Consider the following 16314-nt stretch of genomic DNA (forward strand, 5'->3'; position numbering starts at 1 on the left):
TAGTAAAGATTTCCTCTTGCTGAACTATTTTTATATTTCTGGATTGCATACTTGCTTCTGTGTATTATTCATTCAATATAGTGCTTGATTCAATTTTTAATATTTAAAGTTTTGCCTGTTATCTATGGGGGAGAATAGTCTGATATAAAGGCAGTGAAATAGATCAGTGGAACAACAGAGAAAGTACAGAAATATACCCATGTACACATGAGAACTTAGTATTTGATAAAGGTAGCTTTTCCAATTAGCAGCATGGAGAGATTTTTTTTAAAGTTAAGGATGGTATTTTTATAATACTGGATTTTGGAAAGTCTTTCTTAAAATGACATCAAGGCAAGACTCTATAATGGAAAACTGGGAGATTTGACTTCATAACATGTTTTCAAAAATTTTATCGAAAGCACTATAAATGAAGATGACGTGACAATAAAAAATGATGATTTGAAAAAAGTGGGAATTTGAGGGAAAAAAATATTATAAAGCCTTAATGCCATAAATGTATAAATGACTTCTTTAAACCACTTAAAAGAAAATGCTAGTGCAATTAAAATATGTGTAAAGGATATGAATAAAGAATTCACCAAAGATGAAACCACAAAATACATAGTCAGTACATGTATTTTATATCAATATATAAAAATCCTCTTTTTTATAATCAGAAATTTGGAAATTATAAAATAATGAGGTACTCTTTCCTTACAGGGGCAAAGATTTTAGAATGATGTTAGGATAGATGAGTTTGATGACATGTACTTTATGTTCTGGTAGTAATGCAAATTGATAAGAATTATTTTGGAGGGCAGTTTGACAATGGATATTAATAGTTAAAATATGTATCTATATAGTGTTATTTAATTCTTCTTTTATAAATCTATAGAAATATAAAATTGTGCAAAACAGACTGCTGTTTATTTGATTTGTAAGTGATTACTTTTTTAAAAAGTTGGTTATGAGGAATCATGAAAAATACACATGTGAGACATTTTATTTTAACTGTATAACATATATATAAATATTCATTAATTTTCTGATATAGTTATAAAGCCTTTATTTGAATATGATCTGTTGGAGTTTAGCACTGTCCTCCTTATATAAGCCACACTCGTGATGCACTATCTACAATATCTATTGCTCATTTTTTTAAGCAAAGCATAACATTTCAAACCAATGTGAGTAAAGAATCTTTGTAGAGATTTTAACGTTTTTAATAGGCTTTCACAATTCTTTTCCACATGGAATACAAAAGCAAGTTTTTAAGTGACACACTTTTAGCCTATTTTTCTAAAAACTTTCAACTTAGTTTTCATTAAAAAACAACTTTCTTAGTCTTTCTCCGTCTGAGTTATTTCACTTAGCATAATTCCCTTTAGGTCCATATGTTTTCACTCATATCTGGAATCTAAAAAAAAACAAATGAAACAAACTCAAAGTAGAATCAGAGAACTCAAGTAGAATGGAGAACAAACTGACATTTGCCAGAGGGAAGGAAGTGGAAGGATGGGCAAAATGGGTGAAGGGGAGTGGGAGATACAGGCTTCCAGTTATGGAATGAGTAAGTCATGGGAGGGAATAAAACACACAGCATAGGGAATCCAGTCAGTGATACTATAATAGCATTGTATGGTGACAGATAGTAAGTACACTTGTGGGGAGCATAGCATAAGGTATACAGAATTTGGATCACTGTGTTGTATATCTGAAACTAATGTAACATTGTATTTAAAAATATTTTTCTCCAAATTTTTATTTAAATTCCAGTTAGTTAACAAACAGTGTAATATTAGTGTCAAGCATAGAATTTAGTGATTAATCACATACATACAAACTCAGTGCTCATTACAAGTGCCCTCCTTAATACCTATCACCTATTTAATCCATCCCTCTGCCCCCCTCCCTCCAGTAACCATCAGTTTGTTCTCTGTAGTTAAGAGTCTGTTTCTTAGTTTGCTTCTCTCTTTTTTGCCCCTGCTATATTCATTTGTTTTTGCTTCTTAAATTCCACATGAGTGAAATCATATGGTCTGTGTCTTTCTCTGACTGACTTATTTTGCTTAGCATAACATTCTACAGCTCCATCCACAGCATTGCAAATGGCAACATTTCATTCATTTTTTATGGCTGAGTAATAATCCATTGTATATATGTACCACATCTTTATCCATTCATCAGTCAATGGACATTTGGGATGTTTTCATAATTTGGCTACTGTTGGTACCTCTGCTGTAAACATCAGGGTGCATGTATCCCTTCACATCAGTATTTTTGTATCCTTTGGGTAAATTCCTAGTAGTGCAGTTGCTGATTTGTAGGGTAGTTCTATTTTTAACTTTTTGAGAAACCTTCATACTGTTTTCCATAGTGGCTGCAACAGTTTATATTACCACCAATAGTGTAAGAGCATTCCCCTTTCTCCCCATCTTTGTTAATACTTGTTTCCTGAGTTGTTCATTTTAGCCATTCTGACTAGTGTGAGGTGATATTGCAGTTTTGATTTGTATTTCCTTCATGATGAGTGATGATAAGCATCTTTTCATGTGTTAGTTGGCCATCTGTATGTCTTCTTTGGGAAAATGTCTATTTATGTCTTCTGCCCATCTCTTCACTGGATTATTTGATTTCTGGGTGTTGAGTTTGATAAGTTCTTTATATATTTTGGATACTAACCCTTTATTAGATACATCATTTGCAAATATCTTCTCCCATTTTGTAGGTTGCCTTTTAGTTAGTTTTGTTGATTGTTTCCTTCTCTGTGCAGAAGTTTTTTATTTTGATTAAGCCCAATAGTTTATTTTTGCTTTTGTTTTCCTTGCCTCAGGAGACATATGTAGTAAGAAGTGGCTATGGTCGATGTCTAAGAGGTTACTGCCTATATTCTCCTCTAGGATTTTGATGGTTTCAGGTTTCACATTTAACCAATATTGAATTTTTTTTTGTGTATGGTAAAGAAACTAGTCCAGTTTCATTCTTTTGCATGTTGCTGTGCAGTTTCCCCAACACCATTTGTTGAAGAGACTGTCTTTTTCCATTAATATTCTTTCCTGCTTTGTTGAAGATGAATTGACCATATACTTGTGAGTTCATTTCTGGGTTTTCTATTCTGTTTCATTGATCTATGTATCTGTTTTTGTGCCAGTAACCATACTGTCTTGATGATTACAGCTTTATAATATAACTTGAAGTCTGGAATTGTGATACCTCTAGCTTTGCTTTTCTTTTTCAAGATTACTTTGGCTATTCGGGGTCTTTTGTGGTTCCATACAAATTTTAGGATTGTTTTTTCTAGCTCTGTGAAAAATGCTGTTGGTGTTTTGATATGGATTGCATTAAATGTGTAGATTGCTTTGGGTAATAATAGACATTTTAACAACATTTGTTATTCTTCTGTGGCTCCTGTAATATGAATGTTACTACTTTTGATGGAGTCACTGAGTTTTTGAAGTCTATTCTTTGATCCATAATTCTTTCTCTCTTTTGTTCACCTTCATTATTTTCCATTATTCTATCTTTAATATCACTTATTTGTTCCTCTGCTTTTTCCATCCTTGTGGTCATTACATCCATTCTGTTTGGATCTCAGTTATTATATTCTTCATTTCCCACTGATTGTTTTTTTAACTCTTTTATCTCTGTGGTAAGGGCCTCCCTGAAGTCTTCCATTTTTTTTCTCAAGCCCAGTAAGTATTCTTATGATTGTTTCTTTAAATTTTCCATCAGGCATATTACTTATGTCTGTTTCCATTAGATCTCTGGCTCTGACCTTGTTCTTTCTTTTGGGATGAATTCCTACACCTTGACATTCTGTCTCTGACTTCTTCTGTATGTTAGAAAAGCCTGTTATGTTTCCTGCTCCTGAGAGTAATGGCTTTATGAAGAAGAGCTCATATAGTGTCCAGGGCATGGCGCTTCAAGGAATGTCTCTGGTGTGTACTATGTGCCCTCTGTTGTTATGTTTTTTGGCTGCTCTTTCAGGCCAGTCATCTGCAGAGGCTCTCCTTGCCTGCAGTGGGCAGTGTTTGGTCCTTGGCCAGAATGTAGTGAGTTTTAACTAGATGTGGTTATGTACCTGAAACTATGTAACATTATGTGTCAGCTATACTCAAAAACATTTTTTTTTAAATCTCTTTCAACACTCATTAAAATTTTTTTTGAAAAATGTTTATTTATTGCAACTAGATGGATGGAACTAGAGGGTATTATGCTCAGCGAAATTAGAGAAAGACAAATATCATAGGACTTCACTCATATGAGGACTTTAAGACATAGAACAGATGAACATAAGGGAAGGGAAGCAAAAATAATATAAAAACAGGGATGGGGACAAAACATAAGAGATTCCTAAATATGGAGAACAAACAGGGTTGCTGGAGGGATTATGGGAGGGGGGATGGGTTAAATAGGTAAGGGGCATTAAGGAATCTACTCCTGAAATCATTGTTGCACTATATGCTAACTAATCTGGATGTAAATTTAAAAAATAAAGTAACAATAAGAAGATGTTTATTTTTGAGACAGAGAGACAGAGCATGAGCAGGGAAGGGGCAGAGACAGGGGAAGACACAGAATCCTTAGCAGGCTCCAGGCTTGGAGCTGTCAGCACAGAGCCCAATGCAGGGCTCAAACTCACAAACCGTGAGATCATGACCTTAGCTGAAGTTGGACATCCAACCAACTGAGCCACCCATCCACCCCAACAGTATTTTAAGTTTTTTAAAATATATTTTTTTTAATTTGAGTAAACTCCATCATCCTGAACACACTTAGTTGAAGGGAATCTTATGGAAAAAACACATGGAAGGATTCCATATCTATCTGAATATGTATGAGAGGTGCAGCTAAGGACCAGCTAACATTTTCCCTTTTTTTTTTTTTAAGTAATCTCTACACCCCATGTGGGGTTTGAACTTACAATCCCAAGATCAAGAGTCACATGCTCTACTGACTGAGCCAACCAGGCACCCTTTTCCTTTTTTCTTTTATTAAAAAAAATTTTTTAATGTTTATTTTTGAGAGAGAGAGAGACAGAGACAGAGACAGAATGTGAGTGGGGGAGTGGCAGAGGGAGAAGGAGACTCAGAATCCGAAGTAGGTTCCAGGCTTAGAGCTGTCAGCACAGAGCCTGATGCAGGGCTGAAACCCAAGGACCGTAAGATCATGACCTGAGCTGAAATTGGATGCTTAACTGATTGAGCCACCCAGGCACCCCTCCTTTTTTCTTTTAAATAGAAATAATATTTATTAGAAAATATTCAAGCAATTAACAAATGTATAAAGTAGAAAGTATACTCTCTCAAGATATCATCCAAAGACCACTCCTATTCATGGTTGGATCTGTATTTTTCTACAATGTCTCTTGCACAGATACACACACACACACACACACACACACACACAATTTTTATATGCATCTATTTTCAACTTGCTTAAAAAAAACTTTTTTAACTTAAAACATTGTATTGATGAGGATGTGGAGAAAAAGCAACCCTAGTGTACTGCCAGTGGGAATGTAAACTGGTACAGCCACTGTGGAAAACAGTATAGAAGTTACCCCCCAAATTAAAAGTAGAAATACCATATGTTACAATAATTCCACCAGTGAGTATTTACCTGAAGAAAATGAAAACACTAATTCAAAAAGATATATGCACCCATATATTTATTGCAGCATCATTTGTAATAGTCAAGATATAGAAGTAACCTAAGTGTCCATCAATAGACAAATGGAGAAGTAAGATATGGTGTATATATGCACAATGGAATATTACGAAACCATAAAAAGACACAATCTTGCCATTTGTGACAACACTGATGGACCTCTACGGGGCATTATGCTAAGTGAAATAAGACTGAGAAAGACAAATACCATATGATTTTACTCAGAAGTGGAATCTAAAGAAACTAAAACAAAAAGCAGAATCAGACCTATAAATATGGAGAACAAACTTATGGTTGTGAGAGAGAAGTGGGGAAGGGGATGAACTACAGAGCTCTTTGCTCTGTTCTCTACATCCCATAAGCTTGCATGCTTCAGGTGTTTCTCTTGACATTTCCCTATAATATTAGAGAATTTTACAAGTCACCCTGGTTGAGTCCTTTCCTAGGGATTTTAATGAAATGAAGGTATAAAATGCAATGCTTAGGTCATATTATTGGTCCGGAAACTTTTTTTCTTCAGAATTTTTTTTTATATTATTGCTCATTTTTTGCCATGAATCCTTTAAAATAATTTCATAAGTTCAGAAATAAAATCCTTGATTTTATAAAAATAAAATTCTGATCGAAACTGACCTGATACAAATTAAGTTGGGGTAAACAAGCATGTGTATCCATTTTTTTTTTCTTTTGGTACAGTTATATCTTACATTTTTATTTACTTAAATCTTCTTTGAAAAAATCTTTGAAATAATTTCATACCATTTTATGGGACCTTTTTGGTGTTTCTATATACCATGTTCCCTTCTCTCTTCCAGTCACTTCTGTACCAATTGTAATCTCATTTCCTTTACTTCAAATTCTCTTGCATTGTCTTACCACTTGCAGTCTGGCTTCTACCCCTCTAATTTTGCTAAATCCAGGTATCTTTATTTTTCTACTTGTCAGCATACTGAGATGTATAAGATAGTTCTGCTATCCTTTTTCTCTGTCCAAAGTTCTGTTTCTCTCTCCCTTTAACCTACTCCTGTCCCTATTTTTCTGTCTTTTCCTCATTCAAACATAAGATCTTTGTCATGTTACTTTGGATCTCTATCCAGTGCTGTCTAGTAGAACATTCTGTGAGGATGGTTATGATCTGTGTTTGTGCTTTCCAGTATTGTAGCCACTAGCCATATTTGGCTGTTGAGCACTTGAAATATGACGAGGCATTACTGAAAAACTGAATTAAAATTTTTTTTATTTTAATGAATTTAAATATGTGTTGAATTGCCATATGTGGTTAGTGGCTACCATATTGGACAGCATAGCTCCATACAGGTTTTGTTTTTGCTTTTTGGTTTTCTTTTTGGAGAGAGACAGAGCACAAGTAGGAGAGAGGGACAGAGAGAGAGAATCCCAGGTAGGCTCCATGCTCAGTGTGGAGCCTGATGCGGAGCTCAATCTTATTACCCTGGGATCATGACCTGAGCTGAAATCAAGAGTCAGATGCTCAACTGACTGAGCCACCTAGGTTCCCCTCTATATGGCTTTTTAAAGGTGAAGATCCAATCTCTAAATCTATGGGTCATTGGTCAGGCTATTCATTGGAACATGAATTCTGGGCTTTAGCAGTAAACTTTCTCCTTCTTAAGATTTCTCCTTAGGTCCTGTCCTTTTTTCCCCAGATTTCCTACTAGAATCTTCTGGGTTTCATGCCAGGAGATTACTTACTTCATCAGGATATCTACCAGTTTGTCTACTGCTCATCAGCTCAGCATGTGAGAGACTCTACAGTCTAGTAAGAAAGAACTTTTCCTCTTCCAACAATAAATAACAATGCTTAATACTTTTTGTGCAGTTCTGATTGGATTCCAAAGTTGATCATTCTTTGATTTTTAATTTCATCCATTTGTAGATTGTAATTAGTTGGAAATCACACATCTCTAATTGAAATCACACATCTCCGGGGCGCCTGGGTGGCGCAGTCGGTTAAGCGTCCGACTTCAGCCAGGTCACGATCTCGCGGTCCGTGAGTTCGAGCCCCGCGTCAGGCTCTGGGCTGATGGCTCGGAGCCTGGAGCCTGTTTCCGATTCTGTGTCTCCCTCTCTCTCTGCCCCTCCCCCCCTTCTGCCCCAAAAAAAAAAAAAAAAAACGTGGGAAAAAAAAAAAAAAAAAGAAATCACACATCTCTAATTGCCTGGATATATTTTAACCCCAAAGGGTTTACTTCTCCCATTCTGTGTCTTGCCACTTGACCATCAGTCTATTTCATAATCCCTTTTCAGACATAATGGTGTACGTATAAGAATAACTGAATGAATACATATTAATTTGTTTCATTGTGTGATAAGTGTCACTGAATACCTATAATGAACCAGATACTCCTAGATATTTTCTAAATTTATTATCCTTTATTCTTATACCATACTAGTAAGGTCACCTCATTTTGCCTGCTGTGAAACTGAGGCTTAAGAGGTGGGTTAATCAATTTGCTAAAGGTAGAATAACTAGCTAGCTAGATGCAGAAGTAGGATTAAACTCGCCTATGACCCCAAACCCTATGTTGTTTCCATTGTGACACATGGATGCCCATTTGGCTCTCTCCCAATTTACCTGAATCCATAACTTCCCTTTTCCCCCAATCACTGATATGAGTGAGTTGTCTTCTCTCTTTTGCTGAATGTCACCATAATATCTTAATACCACTGATTTCTAAGTATTTCTCTACTCCAAGCATAATGAATACGTCTTCCTTCGTACTTACTTCTTGCTGTATACTTTCCCTAGGCTATACTCTATACTTTCCCCTGGAGTGCCCTATATGGAGTTCCTTCCCCTATAGTATTCATTTGCCTAAGTACAGAATATCTTTTTTTTTTTTTTTTCCACAAAAAAGCTTGGAGCTCTAGGCATCTGGTTGGAGCTCTAGGCATCTGATGTTGGAAAATGTTTGTAGTCTTCTCCCATCAGTCTTCTTTTACTCAGCATTACAGTAGGTATTGTATAAAGCTTCTGGAATAGAGAATAGGTTTATTCTTGGTAAGAGGAAATGTAGTGACCCTAGGTGATGAATATAGGAAAGGAGGTTCTAGGAGAGTTGGTGAGGGAACAGAATGAGTTTCTGCCAAAAAAAAAAAAAAAAAAAGAAAGAAAGAAAGAAAGAAAAGAACAACAGTGTAGACCTAACAGAGGATAAGTGAACAAATTCCTCTCAGGCCTTGGTTGAGATAGAGCCCCAAGTATGAGAAAATCTGTGGCTGTGCATAGGAGGGATAGGTAGGGATGGGGCTTTCCTTGAGTGGAGGCTGTATTGGAAAGAAGAAAGATACAGATGCATGATGTGTTCTTTGCTTTTTAATTTGTGCTGACCTGGGCTGGAAGCAGCTTTTCTTTCAATAGATGGGATGCGGTTCTGGAAAAGACTATATCTAATTAACTAAAAAAAAAAAAAAAAATGCTAACATGTACAGTTCTAAAATAATCCCTGTGAATATCAAAACATGAAAGTGACTGTTAATAAAATAATCACTGCATTTTGGAAGCTTGATCATAGCCTTGAAAATAAAGCTCAGATTCTCCAGGAATTATTCCTTAACTAAACTAGTGAGTTTTGATCTCTCTTTTCTGACACTTATACTACTAATAATCTGTATCATATTAGCTAGTCCTTCATTATGTGTCATGTTGAATTTTTGTATGCACAAGTTTCAGCTCCTTAGAGTTTAAAAAAGGGAGAAGGACCTGTGTGTGTCTCAGACTTTTTTTCCTCTACTGGATGCTGGGCACATAGTAGTAGATTGTGTACAGTTGAATATATTGGCTGATTATTGTGTGTGACATGAAAAGGACTTTCTCAGGGCGCCTGGATGACTCAGTTGATTGAACATCCAACTTCAGCTCAGGCCATGATCTCACGATTCATAAGTTCGAGCCCTGCGTCGGGCTCTGTGCTGGCAGCTCAGAGTCTGGAGCCTGCTTTGGATTCTGTGTCTCCCTCTCTCTCTCTGCCTCTCCCCTGCTCATGCTCTGTCTCTCTCTCTCAAAAATGGATAAACTTTAAAAAAAAAAAAAAGAAAAGGACTTTTTCATTTTCCTTTTTTTTTTTTTTTAAATTTTTTTTTTTAACGTTTATTTATTTTTGAGACAGGGAGAGACAGCATGAACGGGGGAGGGTCAGAGAGAGAGGGAGACACAGAATCTGAAACAGGCTCCAGGCTCTGAGCTGTCAGCACAGAGCCTGACGCGGGGCTCAAACTCACTGACCGCGAGATCATGACCTGAGCCGAAGTCGGAGGCCTAACCGACTGAGCCACCCAGGCGTCCCATCATTTTCCTTTTTTTAATGTTTATTTATTTTTGATATAGAGAGAGAGAGACAGACAGAGCGCAAGCAGGGGAGGGGCAGAGAGAGAGGGAGACACTGAATATGAAGCAGGCTCCAGGCTCTGAGCTGTCAGCACAGAGCCCTGACACGGGGTTTGAACTCAAGAACTGCGAGATCATGACCTGAGCTGAAGTCAGACGCTAAGTCACCCAGGCACCCCTCCTTTTTTTTTAAGATTTTATTTTTAAGTAATCTCCACACCCAACATAGGGCTCAGACATACAACACCGAGATCAAGAGTTGCATGCTCCATGCTCCTCCAACTTAGCCAGCCAGGCTCCCCTCATTTGCCTTTTTTTGTTGAGGTCATCTTTTAAAAACAGTTTTCTTTCCATCTTGTCTCAACCAACATCCTCTCCTGAAAATATCAAGTGTCTGTTATGTAGGTAACATTTTTCTCTCAATGATGAGAAAAGCTGACCTCCAGATTTATTCTAGACACCTAAAAAAAAAAAACAAAACCCAAAACCATGATAATTTTTTTCTGGTCCTTGGTAAAATCTTAGAAGTTGTTGAGCTTTTTGTTAGCATTCATTCATTCATTCAACAAAATGCTACCATTGTCCTAGGCACTAAATGCAGCAGTAAGAAGAAAAAGAAGTAAACATTAGTCACTGACTCATGGAGCTTTTAGTCTTATGAATAGGACTAGATAGTGAATAGGACTTGAGACTTCAAGGCAGGGAAACTGATTATGATCTAATCAGTTGTTTTCAATTTCTTATTTTCTCAGCCTTTACCTTTGTCTGCATCTAAGTACCCTACATTTTATCTGTATATAAATGTGCTTTGTGCCCTACGTTTCCTCTATCACCTCCTCACCATCACCAACACATATATCTTCCTTTATCAGCTCTCTGTTCTTCTTTCTTTGTTTTGTTCATATTGCATGGCCATATTTGAAAGGTGTCAAAACCACGTACTTTCTCCCCTCCATCCCCCCCCAAATAAATTCTTATTTCTTCTATAACAGTTTTCTCCTTGCAAAGGATAAAAAAGGACACATTTGCTTTCTTGATATTTTTCAGACTGGGAGTCTTGGTATGAAATCAAGGAATTACCTCCAAAATGGTACATTGATGAAGAGGAAATATCCCAGGGCATGGTAATGGAAAGACTTACAAGTTATAACCTTGAATATTCCAGTTTCAGAGAAGCCTGGAAATACGAGGGTGAATTTGAGCGGCATCAACAAAATCAGGAGAGGCATTTCAGGCAAGTGACAACTCTTAGGGAAATCTCTGCTGTGAAAAGAGACAATAAATATAACAATTCCGAGAGAAGTGTTTTCTTGAAGTCAGTACTTTCGACACAAGAGAGAGTTCGTACAGTAGAGCAAATGCATAAATTTGATATTTATGATAAAATGTTTCCCCCACATTCCATCCTAATTGAACATAAGAGATTACCTGCTGAGAAAGAATCTTTGATAGATAATGAATGTGAAGAATTCAACCAGAATACATACCTTAGTAAAGATATAGGAAGTCCTCCTGGGGAGAAACCTTATGAAAGTAATGATTTTTCAAATCTCTTAAGTTTCCATTCATTACTTACTCAACATCAGACGACTCATTTTGGAAAATTACCACATGGATTCAATGAATGTGATGATGCCTTTAGCTGTTACTCATTCTTTACTCAACCTCAGAGAATTCACAGTGGAGAGAAACCATACACATGCAATGACTGTGGAAAAGCCTTTAGCCATGACTTCTTTCTCAGTGAACATCAAAGAACTCATATTGGAGAGAAACCCTATGAGTGTAAGGAATGTAACAAAGCTTTCAGACAGAGTGCACACCTTGCTCAACATCAGAGAATCCACACCGGAGAGAAACCCTTTGCATGCAATGAATGTGGGAAGGCCTTTAGCCGTTATGCCTTCCTTGTTGAACATCAGAGAATTCACACAGGGGAGAAACCATATGAATGTAAGGAATGTAACAAAGCCTTCAGACAGAGCGCACACCTCAATCAACATCAGAGAATTCACACTGGAGAGAAACCCTATGAATGTAATCAATGTGGAAAAGCCTTCAGCAGACGCATTGCCCTTACTCTGCATCAAAGGATTCATACAGGAGAGAAACCCTTTAAATGTAACGAATGTGGGAAGACTTTTGGCTATCGCTCACACCTTAATCAACATCAGAGAATTCATACAGGTGAAAAGCCCTATGAATGCATCAAATGTGGGAAGTTTTTTAGGACTGACTCACAACTTAATCGACATCATAGAATACATACTGGAGAGAGACCTTTTGAATGCAGTAAATGTGGGAAAGCCTTCAGTGATGCTTTAGTTCTAATTCACCATAAGAGAAGTCATGCAGGAGAGAAACCCTATGAATGTAACAAATGTGGGAAGGCCTTCAGTTGTGGCTCATACCTTAATCAACATCAGAGAATTCATACTGGAGAGAAACCCTATGAATGTAATGAATGTGGGAAGGCTTTCCATCAGATCTTGTCCCTTAGGCTACACCAGAGAATTCATGCTGGAGACAAACCCTATAACTGCAGTGAATGTGGGACTAATTTTAGCTGTGCCTCAGCCCTTAGACGACATCAGAAAATTCATAATAAAGAAACTCTCTGATTATAACAAGTATAAGGAAGAAAACAGTCACCACTCAGTCCTTATTAAATAAATATCAGTCAATTAATTCTTTGGTTAATGATTCTATGAATGTAGTAAATATGGAAAAAGCCTTCAGTTTATGAGCATCCCTTATTTGAAATAGCCTGAATAGTAGACATCTGTTACTTTTGGATCTGTTCTATGCCCCGTTTGAAATTTACCTCACCCTCATTGCATATCATTCTGATGAAACTATTAATCAGGGAAAGCAGTGGATTGGTCATGGGCTGGCCACAAGCTAGTTAATAAGGGATTGGCAGATGGCCTTGTCTCGACCACTAGAACCCTATAACAGGGTATTGTTATGGATAGTCAGAGAAGATAATGTTTTTCCTGGAATTGCAAGCTGCAAGGACTTTTTTTCCAGGTTAAAAACTCACCAGTAGCCTTTTTGCCACCACATGAGGAAAGCCTTCCCAGGATCAGTCCAACACAGACAGAAATCTGATGACATTGTTTTATCTTCTTAATTCAATCATGCCTGAAGCCTATACCATCTTTTACTTTTTCATTTTTGTGATACAATAAATTTCCTTTTTTTGCTTAAGTTAATTTGAATTGGATTTTTGCCTCTTGGAATTATAGTACTGATTCATGCACCCTGTATTTGCTACATGTGAGAAAGCCTTAATATTTTATATGGTGTAATTATCCTGAGAAACCTTTTGCTGAAACAAGTTTATGGAAGTTCAATATACAGCCTTCACAAAGCTGAGAGAATTTTTACATTTTATTTGTTGATAAAAGTTAGTATTTATTAGACTGCTTCATAATAAGGATAATTTTTTTAAAAATTCACTTAGTAAAACTCCTTAACAGGCTTTCCCATAAGGAATTAAAAACATCTGTGGTAATGACTCACCGTAGGCCTTTAAAGAAAGAATGACAAGCTGAGAGAAAAGTTCATGAATGGCTCTTCATCTTAAAGGAATTATTTGATTTTCTGTTTACAGTATGGATTTAAATATACTGTGTAATAGAATATAACAGAATTGTAAATGAGGTCTTCGTTTGTGGGTAGATTATAATTTTGGTTTAAGAAATTTTTATCTTGTTTGGAACTAGAGATTCAGACAGACATTACTGGCAGAAAGGATGAGACATTTTCAACTCATGGCGAAGGTAAAACAGTTGGAGCGTAAAATTTTGAGGGCATAAATTATTACCATTCTTCAGAGTAATAAGGCATATGAGGGTATAGGGCAGTATATTCCTATTTTATTTGAGTGGATGTAGGGAAGTAAACTTTGATGATATGGTAATGGGGCCACCTTGAACAGTTAGAACCATTAGAATTTTGGACATTGTCTGGACAGCATCTATGAAAACAACAGAACAAAGGAATTATGAAAGAATAAAGGATTTATATATGCGCATGGAGTGAAACAATGACTACTACTCTTAAAAGTTCTTTATTAGTCAACTTATTCTTATATCTAATACAAATCTGAAAATTTCCCAAATATTAAGACAAATGGCCTTGAAACAACTTAAACCATAGATTTAGTATGATTTAATACTTCAAACCTTGAACAGAAAAAAATGATTATAAAACGCTGCCAAACATACCACATCTAACCTAAAATGTCAAAATCATATGCTAAAAATCAATGTCACTTCTTTATTCTTTCTTATATTTCCTAGGTGTACAGAAATACTTATTTTAATACTTTCTAAGAGTTGAGTAATAACTTATTTTGGAACACTCCCCAAGGTTACAGTAAACTTAACAGGCCTAAAGGAAAAAGAATAATGACTCAGACCAAAGAAGAGTTTGAGTTATTCACTAACTGATTCTGATCTAAGTATGGCACCTGATTTCTTCCTCTGATTGATTGTTTTTTCAATTAAACTTCACTTGTAATGTTGTAAAATCTTTTACACCCATGCCTTTAGCATAGGTGTTTGTACTTATATCTGGTGTTTTACCTCACAGTGAGGTATTAAATTTTGTTTATCTGCAACTATACAACCCACTGTCTTATTGTGATATAGTGACTTGATCTTGTAGCATTATTAAAAACTTATGCATTATTGGGATGCCTGGGTGGCTCAGTTAAGTGTCTGACTTCGGCCTGGGTCATGATCTCATGGTTTATGGGTTCAAGCCCTGTGTCGGGCTCTGTGCTGACAGCTTGGAGCCTGGAGCCTGCTTCAGATTCTGTGTCTCCCTCTCTCTCTGCCCCTCCCTTCCTCATGATCTGTCTCTCTCTGTCTCTCAAAAATAAATAAACGTTGAAAAAAATAAAAAAAATTATGCATTATTAGTATCTTAGAGTTATTAGGATCATCTAGAGATTTCTTGTCCAAAGAGATGTGGTTTGAGTTTGTTCAGTTAATTCTCTTTAGAACATGGACTAATTGATTTAAACACAATGGCAAAACCCTTTCCACTTGGTTATTCGATATGATCAATGGTGATGGAACTATTGGATTCCTTTTTTAATCTGGTTATTATGCTGAACATATCTTTCTGCCTTGTCGGTTTATGCAATTTTTGCTTCTCATATTTAAAAGTTTTCTTTTATTTACTCTTGATTAAACAGGAGGGGTGTGTGCCTGTGTGTGTGTTTTATTGAAAAACTTTGTATAGAGTACCTACTGTGTGCCAGGCTTTGTTCTAACCTAGGCATTGGAGATACAGTAGTGAACTACACGGACAAAAATCACTGCTTTTTTATAGAGCTAATTTCTAGTGAGGAAGACCAACAATAAATAAATATATATATATATATATATATATATATATATATATATATATATATATATATATGAAAAAATATAGTATGTAAGAGAGAAAATTCTAAGGAGAAGAAGATGAAAGAAGAGGTAGGGGACTGGCTTGATATTTTAGATTATATGGCCAGGGAAGGAAGCCACCTTTGAAGTTGACTTTTGATTAAAGACCTGGGAAAGGTAAGAGATCTGTCTACCTATACTGTGTACACACACACACACACACACACACACACACACAGAGTTATATGCCTATTGGAAAGATAATCCATATAGATATATTTATATATATGTAATCCATGTATGTAAATATTACACTTTATACTTACCAAATTCATTCTCATATTTTATTATGCCTCTGTATTTGCATTATTGCATTTTAACATTTTTCTTTTTAGTTTCATGCATTCATGGTCTTTTAAAATCCTAATACATTTCAATTGATTATGTATATTTTTTGATGCTCATTGTCAGAATGAGCCATTGGGAGCCGCTTTAGGCTAACTCTTTGCTCCCTTCAGCACTGCTCTGACATTGTTGCAAGCATCCTTACTTTCTGGCAATAATAGGATGTTCCAGGCCCATCATCATTGTTTCCTGCCTAAAGTCATGAAGTTAGCTACCTTGCAAGGAATTTAGGGAGGGAGAAAACAAGCATGCATTCCAAAGGGGATATGAAATCAGAAAGATAAATTTCCCTCTTTTTTAAAAATTTAAATCCAAGTTAACATATAGTGTAATAATGATTTTGGGAATAGAATTTGGTGATTCATCACTTACATTTAACACCCAGTGCTCATCCCGACAAGTGTCCTTAATACCCTTCGCCCATTCAGCCCATCCCCCCCACCCAACACCCCACTAGTAACCCTTAGTTTGTTCTCTGTATTTAAGAGTCTCATGGTTTGTCTCCCTCTC

At 36.2% G+C, this 16314-nt stretch overlaps 1 protein-coding gene across 2 annotated transcripts in view; it reads left to right on the forward strand.

Annotated features, from left to right (window-relative positions):
• ZNF527 (zinc finger protein 527) overlaps positions 1-15361 on the forward strand; it is a 33512-nt gene extending 18151 nt beyond the window's left edge. For both annotated transcript variants that reach the window (XM_049622114.1, XM_049622115.1), the window contains one exon: positions 11045-15361. In XM_049622114.1, the coding sequence (XP_049478071.1) occupies positions 11045-12618 (1574 nt within the window). In that variant the 3' untranslated portion in view covers positions 12619-15361. The remainder of the gene's footprint in view (positions 1-11044) is intronic.
• The last annotated feature ends 953 nt before the right edge of the window (positions 15362-16314 follow it).

The sequence above is a fragment of the Panthera uncia genome (genome assembly GCF_023721935.1).
Source record: "Panthera uncia isolate 11264 chromosome E2 unlocalized genomic scaffold, Puncia_PCG_1.0 HiC_scaffold_19, whole genome shotgun sequence".
Taxonomy (NCBI): domain Eukaryota; kingdom Metazoa; phylum Chordata; class Mammalia; order Carnivora; family Felidae; genus Panthera; species Panthera uncia.